Source organism: Gobio gobio (assembly GCF_949357685.1).
Source record: "Gobio gobio genome assembly, chromosome: 23".
NCBI classification, from domain to species: domain Eukaryota; kingdom Metazoa; phylum Chordata; class Actinopteri; order Cypriniformes; family Gobionidae; genus Gobio; species Gobio gobio.
In genome coordinates this window covers 29,307,550-29,327,109 of record NC_137119.1, presented here as the reverse complement: position 1 = coordinate 29,327,109, position 19,560 = coordinate 29,307,550, and the positions used below count along the sequence as shown (strand labels likewise).

General features: G+C 40.4%; 1 protein-coding gene across 1 annotated transcript; it reads left to right on the top strand.

Annotated features, from left to right (window-relative positions):
• Positions 1 to 8,544: 8,544 nt before the first annotated feature.
• Positions 8,545 to 17,070, top strand: ptchd1 (patched domain containing 1; the record flags this gene model as incomplete). Its single annotated transcript, XM_079805686.1, has 3 exons — positions 8,545 to 8,892; positions 10,994 to 11,657; positions 15,419 to 17,070. 3 exons carry the CDS (start codon positions 8,545 to 8,547, stop codon positions 17,068 to 17,070), a joined length of 2,664 nt encoding a protein of 887 aa, XP_079661812.1.
• Between the last annotated feature and the right edge of the window lie 2,490 nt (positions 17,071 to 19,560).

Sequence of the window (19,560 nt, the reverse complement as noted above, 5' to 3'; positions counted from 1 at the left end):
ATTGCAATCTAATTGTTACTTTTCTGAAATGAGACCACCTCGATGACGTATGCACCCTTCAAATGCGACCCCCGGAGGACGCAGCCTTCGAAATGAGACGCAGCTAGTATGTTGAATCGGCCCAAAAAGCCCCGACGGTGTCTGACTAGAGCCAACGGTGCGGAACCATAGACTGTAAAAAAAGATGGATGTAGTGTCTGTGACGTCACCCATAGGATTCTGAAGAGCAGTTTTGAAGCGTAAAGTAGGGACGAGCTGGCCGTTGTCATCTTGGCAGCGCGTCATCTCGTGTCACTCCCGAATAACAGAAAATGGGCAAGGACGTGGGTGGAGCTGAGGTGACGCGATCACTAACAGACAGCAAATAAATGGCTATCCACCTGTCACTCAAAATGGCCACGCCCTTAATTATGCAGAACTTTAAGGCTTTACATAATGTTAATGAATGAGTTATAAAAAAAGTCACCCCCCTCACAGTTGTCATGAAGGGCAAAATTAGCCGTATAGACTAAAACCACAATTTGTACCAGGCTGTAAACATATTTTTCTTTCTGCTGTAAAGTTGGGCATTTTAACATGGGGCTCAATGAGATTCTGCTCCCTTCTGAAACCAGTTCCTAGCGGCCAGTCGAAGAATTGCAGCTTAAGTCACTTCCGTATTGGCTTCAAGAAAAACTGCGGGAGGTTGCCGCTTGTGCGGAACACACCGAAAAAACGAAGTCGCCGACGTTTGGTGTGTCCCGGGCTTTAAGCCTTGTCTGTGAAACCGGAGGTCACTGTGTTAAAATCACCACAGTGAATGTGCCAAAATGCCATAACAAGAGTTGTCCCAAAACTCACTCATTGATAAATTTAACACAGTTTGAGTCCGTTTTAACACATCCTTTCTAAAGGCCTGTTCAAACCAAGAACGATAACTATGAAGACATCTATGACGATAACTATATTAGCTTCCACACCTATGCATGATAATGTTCTGTTTATTCCAAGCACGCACCGCAGTTTTGTCGTCTGCCGATTTAAATGTTAAAGTTCTTTAAAGCAGGGTGGATTCTTATTGGCTGTGACTGTTTTTATTGTTCATCAGCTGGAAAAAAAATCGTTCTGAAAGTGATTCCAAGGAAATTGTTTCTCTGTGCGTTTTCGTTATTGTGGTATGGACTCTGCTATTCTTTTATATTTAGAAAGATTTTTTAGAACTATATCTTTATCGTTATAGTTATAATCCTTGGTGTGAATGGGCCTTAAGAATGTATGTTTATTTGGTATGTGCAATTATTACAAATATATATATATATAAAACAGTTAAATGTTTTAAAATTACATTGCTGTCATGACAACCCAAATGCAAATTCAGTAGTTTTTGGGAATTTACAATGAAAAATATTCAAATATTGACATGTGCACATAATTGTGATTATTTTGCATATACTTAAGTCTACATTTATTTAAATAATTGTTTTTAAATTACATTTAACATTTGATTGTCAGCCCTCAAATTTGCACCAAAGAGCCAAATGAATGTGGTCACCTCTTCTAATTAATGAGATTAGGATTTATTGAAACTCCAAAGCAAAGGGAGGACAAAATGCCCATGCTTTTGACATTAAATGTTGTAGCACATATGGATTTGGTGTTCAGGCGTTCACATACTTTTGACCATGTATTGTTTTTAATATCTAAGCTATCTTCTTATAGACTGGAATTATGAAAACAGAGAAGGCCAGAGAAGATAAAGACACTCCTTGGCTCATTGGTTCAGTTTTCCCAGTGCTGCTCACACAGATGTCTCAATCTCTCTCTCTCTCTCTCTCTCTCTCTCTCTCTCTCTCTCTCTCTCTCTCTCTCTCTCTCTCTCTCTCTCTCTCTCTCTCTCTCTCTCTCATATTGCCAGAGCTCAATCTAACTGCCTGGCAAATGAAAGTGCATGTGGCTGTTGTTATAAACAATATTTACTGCACTTCTTCAAATTGTTCCTCTGTTGTCATGTGCTTTAAACTGCAAAGCCAGGAAAACAAATATTGGGAATATAGGTCTGCCTATTTTGTAAGGATTATTGTTAAGGGAGCTGAAAAGTGATGGACATTATAGGCTGAAAAATTCAGAGTGTACAGAAAGAGAAGATGAATGTACTATCACTGTGAGTGGGTACAGATTGCACTCATTGTTCAGTTCAACATGTGTTTGGAAGACAGAAGCATAAAAACTCATAAATACTGGCGTGAAAATGCTAGTGCTAGGAATTTTTTTATGCAAGTGACCACCCCCTCCCCTTCGGCTATAAAAATAAATCATTGTTTATCCCTTTGTTTTGGAGAAAAACTTCAATGAAAGGTTAGATGTTTGTGCATTTTTGGAATAAAAGATCAAAAGATTTATTTTTACAGGCTTCTTTGTTCATATTTATCAAAAGGCAACAATCATTCTGACCACAACTGTACATAAAACAATGCAATGGCTGTAGAATAATATAAATGGATATGCAATGTTCGATAAAAGTCTGATACCAATAGTGAGAATTTGAATATAAATCAATTTAATACAGCATGTTCACTATGTTATGCTAATCCCAAATCAATGTTTTCCAGTCTTTAATGAAAAAGAAAAATCAAAGAAAAATTGCCCGATTGATTTTTGGACCCCACATATACTATAGAGATGACTGGTTTATATGAACATGTGTGTGTTTGTGTGTTTATTCCTGAATTGACTCATTTGTTGAATATTTGTTTAGCGTTTCCTGTGAGCATGTGGTGGGGATTACCATGCAATTCTTGTGCCCGGTTTGAGATTCAGGATTCAGGATTCAAATTGTCAGAAAGGTAATTTCTCTCTCATTGTGTGCACCCTTCCCTTTTCTGTCTCTATGCAGATTTTTCCGTCTTTTGTTGGCTATCAGTTAGCTTGACTTATTCACCTTCAGAGAAAGCTATTGAGGGTTTGCCATCAGATATGAAATGCCCACATTGTAAATACACATACATCTCTCCCTTATTTGTGTTGGTCCTCTTGGGATGATATCATCATAAGGGCCGACAGATGGAGAGACATATTAGTGGAGGGATTCTTTGTTCATTTAATTCAGCCCCCGATACTTAAACAGGAGCTGATGTGGCTCAATGGAATATTTGCTAGCAGAAGTAGTATATCAGAACCATTGACAGATTTGTTTTCATTTTATTTTGTGTTTTCATCGGAATGTTTTTTAGTGACTAAGGGGGAAATCAGAGTGAAAAAACACAAATAGCTTTCCGCAGCTGCTGTATTCACTAGGGTCTAGCAACACTTAGGGTTTATGGGGACAGAGATCCTGGCAGATAGAGCAAGAGCTAAGACAATGAAAGCTGTTGGTAAAAGAAAGAAAAATCCTCAAAATAAACTACAAAGTCACAATGAGATGGAGCAAGTCCTTAAAGGGATAGTTCACCCAAAAGTGAACATTTTGTCATCATTTGCTCACCCTCAAGTTGTTCCAAACCTGTATGAGTTTCTTTCTTCTGTTGAAAACAAAAGAAGATATTTTGAAGAACGGTGGTAACCAGACAGTTGATGGACCCCATTGACTTCCATAGGAATAAAATATGGAAGTCAATGGGGTCTATCAGCAGAATTATCCCTTTAAATATCCTTAAAGCAAGAAATCTGCATGTAAATCTTAGAATAGATTGCTCACAAATGAAAACTCCTCATGCCCTTCCAAACCTGAATGACTTTCTCTCTTCTACTGAACAAATGAACTTTCCTCATAATAACTTGTGTTCTGCAGAAGAAAGTCAGTCATACAGGTTTGAAATGTGACCCTGGACCACAAAACCAGTCATAAGTCGCACAGATATATTTGTGGCAATAGCCAAAATTATAGATTTTTCTTTTATGCCAAAAATCATTAAGATATTAAGTAAAGATCATGTTCCATGAAGATATTTTGTAAAATTCCTACTGTAAATATATAGAAAAAAATTATTAGTAGTAGTAATATGTGTTGCTAAGGACTTCATTTGGACAACTTTAAAAGTGATTTTCTCAATATTTAGATTTTGCTGCACCCTCAGATTCCATATTTTCAAATAGTTGTATCTCGGCCAAATATTGTCCTATCCTAACAAAACATACATCAATAAAAAGCTTATTTATTGATGTATACATTTCAATTTCACAAACCCTTATGACCCTTATTTCTGGTTTTGTGGTCCAGGGTCATAAATGATGTGAGGGTAAGTAAATGAGGAGAGAATTTTCGTTTTTGGGTGAACTATCCCTTTAAGACTGTTTTCAGAGATTAAGTCATGATGTTTGTTTATGTGTTTGTTTGAATTAGCAACATTTGGTTAGGTTTATGCCTAAAAAGGAAAACAATTCTCCATTGGCGTAATTTAAAACAAACTTAAACAAAGAATCAAAGACATCATCTGACAACAACCGTTATTATCTTTCACAGTTTTGATAAAATGTGTATCTACACTTTAAAAAATTTTTTTTTTTTTAATAAATTACATGGTTGCCTTGAATTTGAATTTTGAGTTCATTGAAATTAAAAATTTTAATTAATAAAATGAACATTTGAGAATTGACATCACCCTCTATTCAAATATTATTAAAAGAATTTGAAAGCATTGAAATCATTTTATTTGTAATGATGCATTGAAACATGCCAAATGATGCTATTTTCATGATTTATCACAACATTTTTTTATTTATGTGGTTGAGATACAATAATATTTTGAGTTTTTATTTATTAAACCAATTTCCGTCATTGTATTAACTCAAATTTTTTATTTCAATGAACTCAAAATTTTAAGGCAATCAGGTTACTTACTTTTTTAAGTTGAACCAACAATATTTTTTTACAGTGTAAAAATACATTTCTGATGAAGAAAATGATTCGGAAAAGTTTGAGGTAAAATGAGGATAAAGATTGGGTGAAGGAAAATGACATCATTGACATTCAGCTCACATTTTCTCTCCTCCCTTCCTTTCTCTGCATCTCTCTCCTTCTCCATCTCCCTTCCATCACTCTTACTCTTTTTGCGACTAACTCTGTCTCTCTTTCTCCTCTCTCAATCCAGGTCTCCTCCTTCCTCTCACATCAACTTTTCCCCCGACTCTACTGCACAGCAAGTGAAGTGAGCTTTATTCAGTTCAGGTTTTCTCTGAAGGCCGTACAGCTCAAGTGAGATTTGGGCTCTGATCTTTGACTCTTTCCACAACCTATTGTAAATTTCTACTGCCGGAGACCAAACAGCCAGAGACAAACTCCCCCCTCTCTCTGAAAACTGAACCTTCTCTACCTCTTTTTTACGGTAACAAACTTCAGTTATTCTCCTGTCTCCTAAAATAAATTCAGCCTAGACGTTTCCGCCTTTTTGTGTTAGTCAATTTACATTTACAGGAATATTTATAGGTTTACATGTATGCACTTGGCAGAATCTTTTATCCAAAGCAACTTTTGCATTCAAGTTACACATTTTACCAGTATGCGTTTTCCCTAGGAATCAAACCCTCATTACTTTAATGTTGTTAGTGCCATTTAATGCCAGCACAATAAAGAAGCAATAATACAACATGAGTCCAAACATTTACTCAGGCAGGTATTACAGATATTAAACACAACCACCACTTTCAGCTGTGAAGTCACAATGGTGCCCTAAAGCTGTAACCATGGAAACCACTCTTTGTCAGTTTGCTGGAATGATATGGCAAAGCATCGGCTACATGAGGCACCGGCGATCGTTGCCATGGCAATAACCATATAAAACAGTGATGATCATTACAAGCCCTGTTTTTGTGTCTACAGGTCTGCAGGAAGAAGACATATAGGCTAACATTTCTATTTCAACAACCTCACTGTGGATTAAAATAAACCACATACAAAATATAGTTGCTAATATGGATATGTGATATCAAATAACTCTCAGAGGAGAGCAGAAGGCACTGGAGCGGTCCAGGTAGGGGAGCCATGCTCAATCACGGGCTCAGTACTTGATTAGACATGCATGGGTAAATCCAGAGCCATGCCCCTGCACTTCTGTCTGTTCCAGTGTTATTAAATGATCTGTCTGTCTGAGGAATTCAGAGAGAGCCGGGACAGCTTAACCCTGGCCGAGATTGAACTTCCTCTGAATATATAATGATACAAACTGGGAGAACATGGGTAATTGTCGGAATAATATCAATAGCACATCAAAAGGAAAAGATTAATGTAAACTATCGAGTGTATTGATGTAATGGGCCTCTATTTTGTCTTCAAATGTAGATCCAAAAAGATCAAACTGGTAAATACTGGTACTTCATTCATCTCTGTCCATGGTGCTGAATCAAGCCTATGAATGGCTTTCATTCCTGAGCAACTTTTTTCCTCCGTAGAGGCAAATATAAAAATATATTTTAAGAATTTTATGGGGGTTGATCAAAAGTATAGGTGGCTAATGTTACATTTTTTTAACTTCATTATTGCAACCTGCACTGTAAAAAAAATTTGTAAAAATATTTTTGTGTGAACATAACTAAATTGTCCAAACAAACAAAAAAATTACGTTTATTTGTCCTTAACTAAACAACTAAAAGTTTATAGAACTATTATAAATGTTGTTTCAACTCAAAAATGCATGCTGAAAATGTCAGTATGCATTTTTGTGTTAACATTTATACTAAAAAAAACTACTGCACTAGATTTCAGCTGGCTTTACTCTGTATAGCTATCGCGAGATGGTTTTGCACGCCAAATGTATTCATTTTGGTATAAAGATGTGTAATGTCTTTCTTTATTGGCATCTATGGTTCAATGAACCTTTAACATCCATGGAATCTTTGCATTGCACCAATGGTTCTTTATAGTTGAACAATGTTTCAAAAATTGTATTCACACTATGAAAAACATTTTCTTTTTAGAACTTTTCACTGAAAGGTTCTTTGAGGAAACCAAAATGGTTCTTCTGTTCCATAGCTCTTCTGGAACCTTCATTTTTAAAGTGTGAAGCGCTCGTCACATGATCAATAGTAGTAGGCTAACTGCAAACACGTCATGTTATAATAACAGGCTGTCACACAAAACGGCACATAATCGTTGTCTCTATGCGTGTTATTATGTATGGCCTAACGTTAACAGACCAATCAGAAAAGCTTTCCTTTCACAAACCCCATTCTCGTGATTAGGTGTAATGGGGGTGGGGGCACCACCGGCATTTACCGGCGAGCTCCTCGGGAAACTGGAACTTCTGAATCAGCTCCGTACCTGAGCATTTAAGTGCCGCATCTCGTTCGTTTGTGAATGGCTTTTTGTGTGTGTGGACCTGTCTTGTGTTTAGCGCAGTAACGAATGCCTTAAGTCAGTAAGGAAATGCACACAAGTGGCCGAGCTGGAGCTGCGCGGAGCCCGCACGCATTCTGCACCGCGGGTCGGTGGTGGAGATTCGTGTTTTTAGGCTGGTAACAGCGGATAGCGGTCGTGCTGGGCGCGGTACGGGATTAATATGGATCAATGACACGCACCTCATAGATAATGGAATATACAAAACTGTATTTGCGCATTTGAAACTGTTTGTGAGTAGGCTACTACATGACCAGTTCACTGTTAAAGATACATCGTACTGGATTCATCCTTTCCAAGACGCTGTGGACATATTCAAAGAGAAAAGTGATTCGTTTCTATTACGAAAATTGAGCATATCACCTCTGGCACTCGGATCAACGACGCATTTATGGAAATTGGGTCTCTCAGATGGCATGAAACTGCGAAGACGTGACTGGTAATAATTCAGAACCACCTTTCTTTCCCTGTCGAAAAAAAGATATTAAGCCAGCCAGGTTTGGCCACTTTTCAGCTCGTCAGGCTGGTTTAAGGGTTTTATTTGTTATTATTATTTCTACTTGTCTATTAATAGCATATAACCTGTCACTCCCTTAGAAAGTGACAACTACTCCACAGAGTGCGAATTATGGGGTGGGGATGGGGGTTGGATGTTGACCCCATAAGGATAAAACCCCAAACGACGTCAAAACAAATGTTTGGAGGGGTCTTAAACGTAGGCTGTACAGTTTCACTGCTCGATAACTCATAATAGTTTCATTATGTATCATTTGGTTGTAGTTGTACATATCACGAACCGTTTTAGCGTTTTGTTTAAACGCGTTTTGTCTTTGAGGTGTATTTTGAAGGTTAGCTAACTGTAACTGTACTGGCGGCGCCTAAGACCGTTTGGGTTGCGTGTGACGAACCTCAGCCGACTGCGCCCCAAAATGAACTGACAGAATCCCGAAAGAAAAGTCGTCCGCTTTGAAAGTAACTGATTAGGCTAATTCGCACACCGATGTTGCCACACGCAAAAACGCTGCAGAGTTTCGAATGCGTTTGAATTGTCTTTTTGAAGTAAATGCAGTAGTAACAAAGCAGTACTAACAAGATGTCTCTGACCCAGCAGGACCTGATGATATTCAACGCAACGCTTCATCATTTCAGTGATCCAGCTGCGTGGGTTGAACACTGATGCTCCGGATCTCTGATGCTGATGCTGGTTCATCGCCCTTGCGCTGTTGCTGCATTCTAGGATGTTGCGACAAGTGTTGCACGAAGGGCTTAAGACGTCTTTCCACAAACTGGGCCACTTTGTCGCCAATCACCCGGTGTTTTTCGCCTCTGCGCCCGTGCTGATCTCCATCCTGCTGGGCGCGAGCTTCAGCAGATACCGCATAGAGGAAAACGTGGAGTACCTGTTAGCCCCCAAACACAGCCTGGCGAAGATCGAGGGGAACTTGGTGGATAGTTTGTTCCCCGTGAACCGGTCCAAACACACGCTGTACTCGGACTTGCAAACACCCGGGAGATATGGCCGGGTCATCGTGACTTCGCGCAGGGGGAGCGTGTTGGACCCTCACCACGTCAACTCAGTCCTAAAGGTGAGCAACATTTCACTCAAGTCATTTGCCTTGTTTCACACTGGTCTCCACGAATCAATATTTTGTTAATTTAGCTTCTTTTTGACAGGTCTAACAACATTTATCTTGTTAGTCTTTCTCATATTTCAGAGGTAAAACGAGTAATCAAGTACTTATAAAATAAAATAGGCTACATCTCTTATTCAGCTTCACAACTGTGTCCTGCTTTTTAAACAGACGTAATATCAAATCTTTATCCTCTACTTATCACATTTTATTTCAGGTTCTGGTTAGTGTTTTTGACTGTTAAATCCATTAAAATAAATGCTATATTTATCAATATACTATAGGCTACAATACATGTTAAACCCATTATTTTATAACTGAAAATGTAAGCAGATAAATATGTTATACAAAAATTAATAAACAAATAAAAGTTTTTTTTTCTCCCAATATTCAGGAATCAGTGGGAGAATAACTGACAAAAGTCTGCCCTTCAAAATTTAACAAATCTGTAATTTTAACTCCTCTGTGCCACGGGTGCTATCATATTAACTGGATTTCAAATAAAAGTGTTCCCACAGCTCTCTCTGGAATTTTTTTTTTTTTAATATCAGAAATATTTCATGCCAGTCAGAGTTTTCGTTTGTGGCCTACTTTTTCGTCCTGTAACACAGCTTCCCAATTCAGCTCCACAATTCACTCCCTCAGAAACCACCAACATGAAATATAATGCTGGCAACTTCTGCTTATAATGTACTGGCAAGAAATCCTAACTTCAGGCAAAAACCAAATGAGCATTTGACCTCTTTTTTTTGTGTGTGAAATATTAAAATGTGCGGCTTGACATTTTAAAGTGTCATTTTGCTTGCATAGACTCTTTATTATGAAATGCAAAGTACTCACTTCTTGTGCATTTAGACTCATCCTTTCTAACTCAAAACATTCATTTCAATTTTCTTAAGCTAATTGAACTAAGCCTGAGCTGTGAGCAGCGACCACATCGTAAGAACTTTTTAATATTCACATTGCATTTTCCAGAAATAGAGCCCTCTTTATATTCTCACTGCACCACAACACAACAGGTCTCGGTATAACCTTGTTCACTGTATTACAGTAATAGACCACCTTTGGTGAGCTCTCCTCTACTGATCCATGATTTAAAAGAGTGTGACAATTGTGTATGCCAAGATCTGATCTGATTCGGAAAGAAGGGAAAATCATGGTTCAAAGGAATTGAGGTGATTTTCTGTGCAATATATCGTTTTTTCTCTGTTTCCTACGCATAAAGAGCAGACAGCCCATTTGCACGTCCGTCTAGGTCAGTGACTGTGGGCATGCAGATGTCATGCTTTAGTCTCCAACTGAGGGTTAATTATCAAGCTTGAGCAATTAGAGGCCTGATTGGTGTATGTCTGACATTTCTTTGCTGCTCGAGGAGGCCGAATGAGCATTGGAGGAGGTATAGCCTCCCCCGGTGATCTGAGTCTGACACAGTCTAATCAGTCTGACATTAACAACGCACAGAGACTGACCTCAGAGGACAATCAATCCTCTTCTCACATGGATTGCTGTGGAAGAAAGTCTAAAAAGTTCTGTTTGTCTTGTTGGCACACTCTTCCTGCAGCAACATGCTTTCTTGTTGCCTGGCAACAAGATAGTAGCAACTGAATACGTTGAAATGTGACATAATCTCATACTTAAAAAGTTTACTCTGGAGTATTAAAGGTTTTACTTTTAATTTATTTCTAATGTGTGCATGAACCTGCATTACCGTAAAAAAAAAAAAAAAAAAACGAAATTAAGAAATTAATACTTGTATTCAGCAAGGACACATTCATTTGATCAATATCATTAAAGATTTTTTTACCTTGTAACAAAAAAATAAATGTTCTTTCAAAATTTCTATTAATTAAAAATGCATTATGGTTTTCGACACAAATATTATAATTTATAAAGCATATTATAAAGATTTTGAAGGATCTGAAGACTGAAGTAAGGATGCTGAAATTTCTTTCTTTCACGCCTTGTTGAGCATAGTAGACTTCTTACAAAAACCTATTTTATCTATTACCTGTACGTATTAGTAATATTTTTTATCCTTCTCTATTTCCACCCCCAGCTACACAACACAATCACTCAGATCCAGGTTCCTATGCTGGGATTCAACTACACCTTTGCCCACCTCTGCCTGCTGGATGATAGCAAGAGCTGCATCGTGGACGACATCCTCCGGGTTCTGGAAGAGATGAGATCGGCTCGTGCATCCAACCATTCAGTACCTCCTCTGCGTTATCCCATCACCAAACTCAAAGATGGGCGGGAGGCCTACATTGGACACCAACTGGGCGGAGTCCTGGCAGGTGGAGGGAGAGACGGGGTGCGTTCTGCTCGAGCCCTTCAACTCACGTACTACCTGCAAGCGGCCAGCCCACTGAACGAAGTGGTGGCGGCCAGCTGGGAGCTGCTGTTCTGCAGGGAGCTGGAGAACTTTGGAAAGGCTCATCCGGAGCTTAGTCTATACCCCTTTACCTCCTCTTCTCTTCAGAGGGACTTCCAAAGGACCAGTCGTGTATCAGAGCGGCCGCTGCTCTTTAGCCTGGCCGTGTGTCTGTCACTGGCCATGCTGTGCTGCTCAATGCGAGACTGTGTGCGTACGAAGCCCTGGCTGGGTCTGCTGGCTCTGGTGACCGTCAGCCTGGCTACACTCACCTCTGCAGGCATCTTTAACCTCACAGGAGCGAAATACAATTCAACATACCTGGGCATCCCATTTGTCATGCTAGGTGAGATTATATGACTCCTCCCTGCCATTCAAAACGCTTTGAAAGAAGTCTCTTATGCTCACCAAGGCTGCATTTATTTGTTCCGAAATACATTCAAAACAGTAACACTGTGAAATTTGATTACAATTTAAAATAACTTTATATTTTAATATATTTAAAATGTATTTTATTCCTGATATAACCATTACTCCAGTCTTCAGTGTCACATGACCCTTCAGAAATCATTATAATATGCTGATTTGATGCTTAAGAAACATTTCTTCTTATCACTAATGTTGAAAAACAGGATTTTGCAGGATTCCTTGATGAATAGAATGTTCAAAAGAACAGCGTTTAGATTTTTTTCTTTCACTTTTGATCAATTTAATGCATCCTTGCTAGGTATTCAATTCTTTCGAAAACAAATCTTACTGACCCCGTATTTAGGGGCCAAGCACCAAAGTATTCGAATTGTATTCGTTGGCTTTCTTCTTATTATTCTTCTTCTTCCGCTCGGGAAGTCTATGACAGCCCATAGAACCGCTTGCAGGAAAGTTATGAAATTTGGCACACAGATAGAGGACAGTCTGAACCGTCACCTTAACACCATAGTCTGTAACTCAATCCCTCTAGTGCCACCACCTGTCCAAAGTTTGAAGTATGTTTGTGCTAATAACTTTTGAACCGTAAGAGATAGAAACAAATTCTATCTTCCGTCATTAACATTTTTCCGCCATTTTGAATTTTCCAACTTTTTCGAACTCCAAAAATGCTAATAACTTTTTATTTAAATTAGCCTATTGTAATGAATAGGTCTTAATAGATTCTTTGGGTCATGCCGAGATACCAATTTAGCTATTTTTGCCCGAACTTCCTGTCTGCCATTTTTCTTTTATTTCAAAACATACTTTTTCGAACTCCTTCTAGACCGTTTGTCCGATTTGCGCCAAAATCGAATCATATCACCTCCAGACCATGCCAACAAAAAGCTATGGATTTCGTGTCGATAGACGAAACTTTTTTCATATACCACAGCAGCAAATTAGAGGCATGATGCCAAAATGACTGTATCTCTGCAATGCTTTGCATATTGACACCAAACTTAGCACGTGTCTCTGACCACACCACATCAATTTGGTCACAGCGCCATCTATTGGTCAAAAGTGATAAACCATTAAATCATTACTAGTGACTAGATTTATGATTTTTCAGCCAATTTGCCTAAAATCATCTTTAATTGCTCATTGTTGCAGTTCGTCTGATACTCCCAGGCATGTTGGCTTGTGCTTGTTCTTTGTGCTTGGCCCTGATAATTGCTGCTTGCAGCTATATTTTTGATTGGTATATGCATCATCCCAGTGATTCGTGCTCTTTTCTCTTTAATCACTAGTCGTCATTGCTGTTTGCATATTCGTTTCATTCTTTTGATCTTCCATTTTCATACTGTGACTGTCAAGTTAAACGAATACACCTTTTGACTGACTGCAAAGCTCTGCACTGCACTTTTGTCAAGGTGTATCATTAAAAATGAAACACTCAACATCAAAGGAATTCCTAATAGAGCCCAACAGACAGCCTTTAGAGGAATTCCACCCCCTTATTTTGTCTTCTGTCCATGAGCTATTCTAGGTGAATCAACTGTGTGCTTGTAGAACAGATTCACACAAGCCGATATCTTGTGATAATTACCAACACGCATACATGCATCCTGACACATCACATCCATCTCGCTCGCTCTTGTTGGCCATCTCTTACACAGCAATTAGTGCCACATGTGGGAGGCTTCTGTTGAGAAAATAACAGGCTTTGGCGAAAGACAGAGAAATGAGAAGAAAAAAATGGAAAAGAGAAACGAAGGCCGAGAGACTATGCGTTTAGATTGACCCGGTGCCACCCACTCCATAAAATTACTAATGCTTTTCTATCTCAAGAAGACTGACATCTGTGTCCTTCTTAAAACACTTCAACAGTTCAATCCTTACCTTGGCAATTGTGCCAATCCACGTCAGCAATCTCAGAATTCTCCCCGCTGGTTTTCAATTGCAGCCTGAGAATGACAGCGTATCCTTGCAGCGCACTCCTGCAGAGCACTTTCTTAGTGTAAAAACAGAACTTGCTAGAAACGCCCAGTGTCGCTGCATATAAATGTCATTCCAGGCTGCTCTTACTGGGTTGAATAGGGTACAAAGAAAAGCAGGGATATATGTAATAATTACATCATAACGGATGTCTGACAAAGCAACAGGCCTTATCTCTGTTAAGCCACCGTCCTTTTATTTAAAACAAATTCCATTACAAGGATATTAGCTGTCAACAGGAATCATCTGATGGTCCTCTGATGATAATGGAAAGATGGAAGGAGGAGATATCATAGGCCATAATAATTGCTAAGATTAATGTCATGTTTATGAAGAGAAAAAGAGATGAGCGAAGATGTTCAGGAGATAAAGGACTTGCATACCGAGAATCAGCCTGTGTGTCACATTGGTATTTATTTTGTTTTGAGATGAGTGGAAATTAAATAGTTGGTTCTTTTAGTAAGGAGGAAAATGACGAAGAGAGCGAAGGCAAAAGGGTGAGAAAACAGCATGAGAATAGGAATTATAGTCTCTCTTTCACTTTGTTTACTCTTACTCACAGATCCATCTACACGTACCTATTCATTTCAGTTGAGATCTTTAGCTCTGCCGAAAATCAGTACACTTGAGTCCAATCGTGAAGGCCACGACCTCAAGTCAGCGCTGTCTGGTGACTCTGCTAGATTTTGGATTTTGTGCTAGCTACACATCCCAGGTATTTGCGAGAGGCAGAACTGGTAATATCAGACCGAGGGAACCTCCGTCATGAATGATGAGTCACTGATGCCGTGGCAACCCTGTAGGTGAGAGCCATCTGCTCACTCTGCCTGCACGAGCGAGTGATGTAGAAAGCTAAAAAGGAAAAAACTGTGAATGCTCGAGTTAAACATGTACATACATGTTTCAGTGTAAGAATGTTAGCGTCATCATGATACTGACTTTATGCTCAATCGTAGGACCCTGGGTTCCTTTATGTCAACTTCTAAAAGCAGGCTGACCCAGTTTGTCTAATGTCTTGGGCTTCTGTGCTTCTATGAAGTCCCAGGGCTACAGGGGCTGTCAGCCTTCCTCACATCCATAAGGCTTTCTCCTTTCATCAGATCAATTTTACATGGCATGTGGCTATCGTGTGTGAGTGTGACTGAGATTTATTTAGCTACAAATTCATCAGCTGTGAAGATGGAGGAGGACAGAGTGGGCTATAGTTAGATCACGCTCTGTAAATAAAGGTGGTGGTGATGGCCAAGAGGCTTCATTCGCTCTGCTTTCTAGACGGAACGCTTTCTTTATTTTGATGGATTTCAGCAGTTGCAGTATATTAGGAATGTTGTTATTCTATTGGCTGAAAAGCCTATATATTAGATTGAATTGAATTTGATTAGAATTTGATTTCATTGATGAATGTGCAAAATGCTACACGTGTGGCAAACACTTTTTCGAAAGAAAAAAGCAGTGCCAGAACAGAAGAAAGAGAGCATCTGTTTTTCCCTCATATCCATTGTTGCGATGCAGCTGCAGAGTGACTGTCTTGTCACCGTTTTGTTCAATTATTTACGTCTCTTCTTTTCCCAGCAGCCATTTATGTCAATTGAAAGAGCTGCCTGCCAAAATCATTCCAAACGTCGCTTAGACCATTCCACCACGTTTTTTTTATTTATTTAAGGTTTTTAAATCACTGAAAGACTCTCTCTTCATCTCTTGCAGGTCATGGCTTGTTTGGCACATTTGAGATGCTGTCGTCTTGGCGACGGACGCGCGAGGACCAGCATGTGAAGGAGCGGGTTGCTGCTGTATTCTCAGACTGTATGCTGCCCTTCACAGCTAGCACGGCTTTGCACGTGGTCACCTTCGGCATCGGGGCCAGTCCATTCACAAACATTGAGGCTGTGCGTCTCTTCTGTCGGAACGCCTGTATCTCAGTTCTCTTCAACTACCTCTACATCCTCACCTTCTATGGCTCCAACCTGGTGTTTGCTGGCTACCTGGAAAACAACTACCGTCACAGTCTATTCTGCAGGCGTGTACCGAAGCCTGAGTTGCTGCAGCAGAAGCCGGCATGGTACCGCTTCCTCATGTACACACATTACAACGAGGAGGCCACAGAAGCAGGACCCCTGCATGCTTACGAGAGTCACCTGCTGGTAGCCTTTATGAAACGGTACTACTGTGACTGGATCACCAACACCTACGTCAAACCATTCGTGGTTCTTTTCTATTTGGTCTATGTTTCCTTTGCCCTCATGGGCTACCTTCAGGTCAGTGAAGGGTCAGATCTTAGTAATGTGGTTGCCACAGAAACAAGCACTATAGCATACACTCGTGCCCAACAGCGGTATTTCAGCAGTTATAGCCCCGTGATTGGCTTCTACATATATGAGTCCATTGAGTACTGGAACACTAGCGTGCAAGAGGACCTACTGGAGTACACCAAAGGTTTTGAACGCATCTCCTGGTTTGAGAGTTACCTCAACTACCTTCACGGGCTGAACATCACGACTAGCCTGTCACGCAGCAACTTCACAGAGCACCTGCGGTCTGGCTTTCTACGCCAACCTCGCTTTGTGCATTTCTCGGACGATATCATCTTTGCCAAACGTGCAGATGGGGAATTTGATGTGGTGGCCTCGCGCATGTTTCTCGTGGCCAAGACGACAGAAAACAAACGAGAAGAGATGTCAATCCTACTAGACACACTGAGAAAGTTGTCCCTGACCTCTAGGGTGAAGTTCATCATCTTCAATCCATCCTTTGTGTATTTGGACCGTTATGCCTCATCGGTTGGAGCACCGCTGAAGAACTCTTGCATCGCTGCTCTCTTTCTGCTCTTCTTTTCCACCTTTTTGGCAGCTGACCCCCTGGTGAATGCCTGGCTGACTGTCACAGTAGCCTCTGTTGAGTTCGGGCTGGTGGGTTTCATGACTCTGTGGCGGGTTGAGCTGGACTGCGTCTCAGTGCTGTGTCTGATATATGGGGTGAACTATGCTGTGGACTCCAGTGCTCCGCTGGTATCTGCATTTGCTCTAGGCCGGGAATCCACTCGTACACGCTGGGTGAAAGTGGCTCTGGAGCGTCATGGAGTTCCTGCCCTTCAGAGCTACTTGTGTTATGGGGCAGCTCTGCTCCCACTTGCAGCCGTGCCCTCGAACCTTACCCGCACACTCTTCAGGTGCCTCTTTCTCACCGCCATCATCACCGCCTTCCACTGTTTGGCCATTCTCCCCGTCCTGCTCACCTTCCTTCCTCCCTCAAAGAAAAAACGACATGAGAGAAAGAATGCGGCGGAAAACAGTGAAGAAATTGAGTGCGTGGAGATGGTGGACAGCACACGTGTGGTTGATCAGATTACCACTGTCTGACCACATGCCGGAAAAAGAGAGGCAGGCTGGAGGATGTACTAGAGAGAGAAAAACCAAAACACCCCCAAGGGGGTGACAGATGGAGACCTGAGATAAGAGAGTTAGCCTTTGTACAGCTGGGCTTCCAGTTTCCATACTTGGGGCAGAGGTGGCTTTTAAGTACTTTATGGGTGTACTTTAGCATAAACAAGTATGAGCCCACATTTTAAACAATGCTTTTGTTTGATGGTAAAAGCAGTAGATGAGTTTGAGGTTGAGCCTTTAGTGCTGCGTGTATCGTTGTCATGGTAAAAGCCCTATGCAGGTTTGCTGCAGCTCAATGAGAGCGAGGAAGGCCAGATGAACCACACTGCTGCACAGTTGCAGATAATCACAGAGGGGGCTCCTCTGGTCTGCAGTATTACAGCAGCAGTAGAGCGGAAACAGTAACACGATTTTGCTTTGACAAAGCATAGATAGAGACCTACAATATTTCTGATGTCCCAGGATCCATAACAAGACTTTTAAGGGCACTAAGCTAAAGACCAAGCAGCCATATTCATATCTGCTGATAGCCATGACTTTAATGTGCCCCTCTTCTCAGAGGTTAGAGGTTTTGGTGAGACCATATTTTTGGGATATAGTGGTATTACCACTGAACAGCAGGGCCGTAACCACCATAGACATTGAGGGGGACAAGTCCCCCCCAATAGTTAGAAATGGCCAAATTGTCCCCCCCAATATTTGAATTTCTTGCACTGCTCTTCTGCACTCCGTTACACAGCGCTCTGTATGTTTGGATGACAAAAAGATTTAAAAGTTAGATTTTTATTCTGGTCTGCCTCAGGTCTAACGGCGCTCGTCAATGTAAAAAATAATTGAGATGGCCAGTCAAATCAAAGTAGGCGGGGTTTACGTTCTCTTTTGGCTCGTGCGCAGGCTTCACACAGACTAGCGCGTCAATCAATCGACTCTCTTCTTTCCGGGGAAATCACAAAACAAAATGCACACAAACGTGTCCATGCTCTTAATATACAATCATTGAACATCTTTGATTTTAATGAAGAAGAAAAAAAAAATGAGGGCGGATTAGAACCTGTAACCTTCGACACGGTTTACAAAAATTCTACCACCAGACCACTAGGGAATTCGAATATTGACAGCAGATCTATGTATTTATTCACTAACGGGAAAAATCTCGAGACTAACGATATATTTGACGCAAATATTATTTGCAAATAGTCCCAAAATGATTATTTCCCAACTAGAATTAGACCTAGAATTTCGTTCACTGTTCTGTTTCTTTATGCTTTATAAAAATAAAAAAATGGGTCCCCTCCAATGTTCAAGACATGGTTACGGCCTTGCTGCACAGTGTTTGAAAAGATCAGAAGGTTCATACTATTTTCACAGACCATGGTGAAAGTCACCTCCCCCGCCATAACCAATGTCTCAGAGGCATGATCTTGTATAAAGGAATCTATAAGAGAAAAGAAAAAGGGGCGGGGAAAGAGAAGAACTGAAGGGGGTATGTGCTGGAGAGATACACATAAGCAAGACTCTGCTGACAGGTTGGTATGCTGTGCATTGCTTCCATGGCAACTCTGGTCACAGTTTAGTTGCATAGTGTATGTATAATTTCCAACCCCCTAAGTTCAATAAGGGCAGTGGTTAGCAATTAAGTTGCACTGCAGTGGGAGTATAATCTATGAAGGATTTATCCCTGCTGCTTCTTGCTTATTTTGTTTGCCTCTAAAAATGCTGAAAATCACCTTGTCACAGACAACGCTCTTCATAAATATGCATGAGTCCCTTCATTTTCACCCTACTTTGCCCTCTGTGTATGAGAGACTTGAAAAAAGAGATATAGAGAGACCTGAAGCATAGAGAGAGCATAGGAAAGGAGCATCTGGCCAATCAAATCCACTTACTTTTCAAATTCTCCTTAGCCCCAAAAGCAATTGATGTCAAATCAATCATGAGGTAAAGCAGCGTCCCCATTTAGCTTTGATTCTTGGGGGGACATTTGGGGGTGGGGGGGACAATGACAATGACATTTATGATGTCTGTGGCAGAATAGAAAGGTTATGTTGCAGCTTGTGAAATGATGAAGAATGCATAGCACCAGATAATCACATAAAGGACAAGAAAGGGAAAAAAACAGTTAGACATGTACGTGATTGGACAACACATTTGCACACAATCATAATGTGGCAGCTGTAAAAAAAAAAAAAAAAAGTACCATTCCTCACCTACTTGACCACCGGTCCTTACATACTCCATTCTCCTCCTAATTAGTACTTCTGAATCCCTGCACAGCCCACAAGCATCTGGATGAGACGTATCTACACATGGCTAATTTAACCTGCCCCTATATATTTTCAGTGCTAGAGCCTCTCACAGCTGATTTTACTGATCTCCGTGCAGTAGCCAGTATACACTGGCTCTCTCAGACTAATCCAAGTATAGTGCTCTGCAAGATTCTCTCAACAATTTAATTAAAGTCTTCTA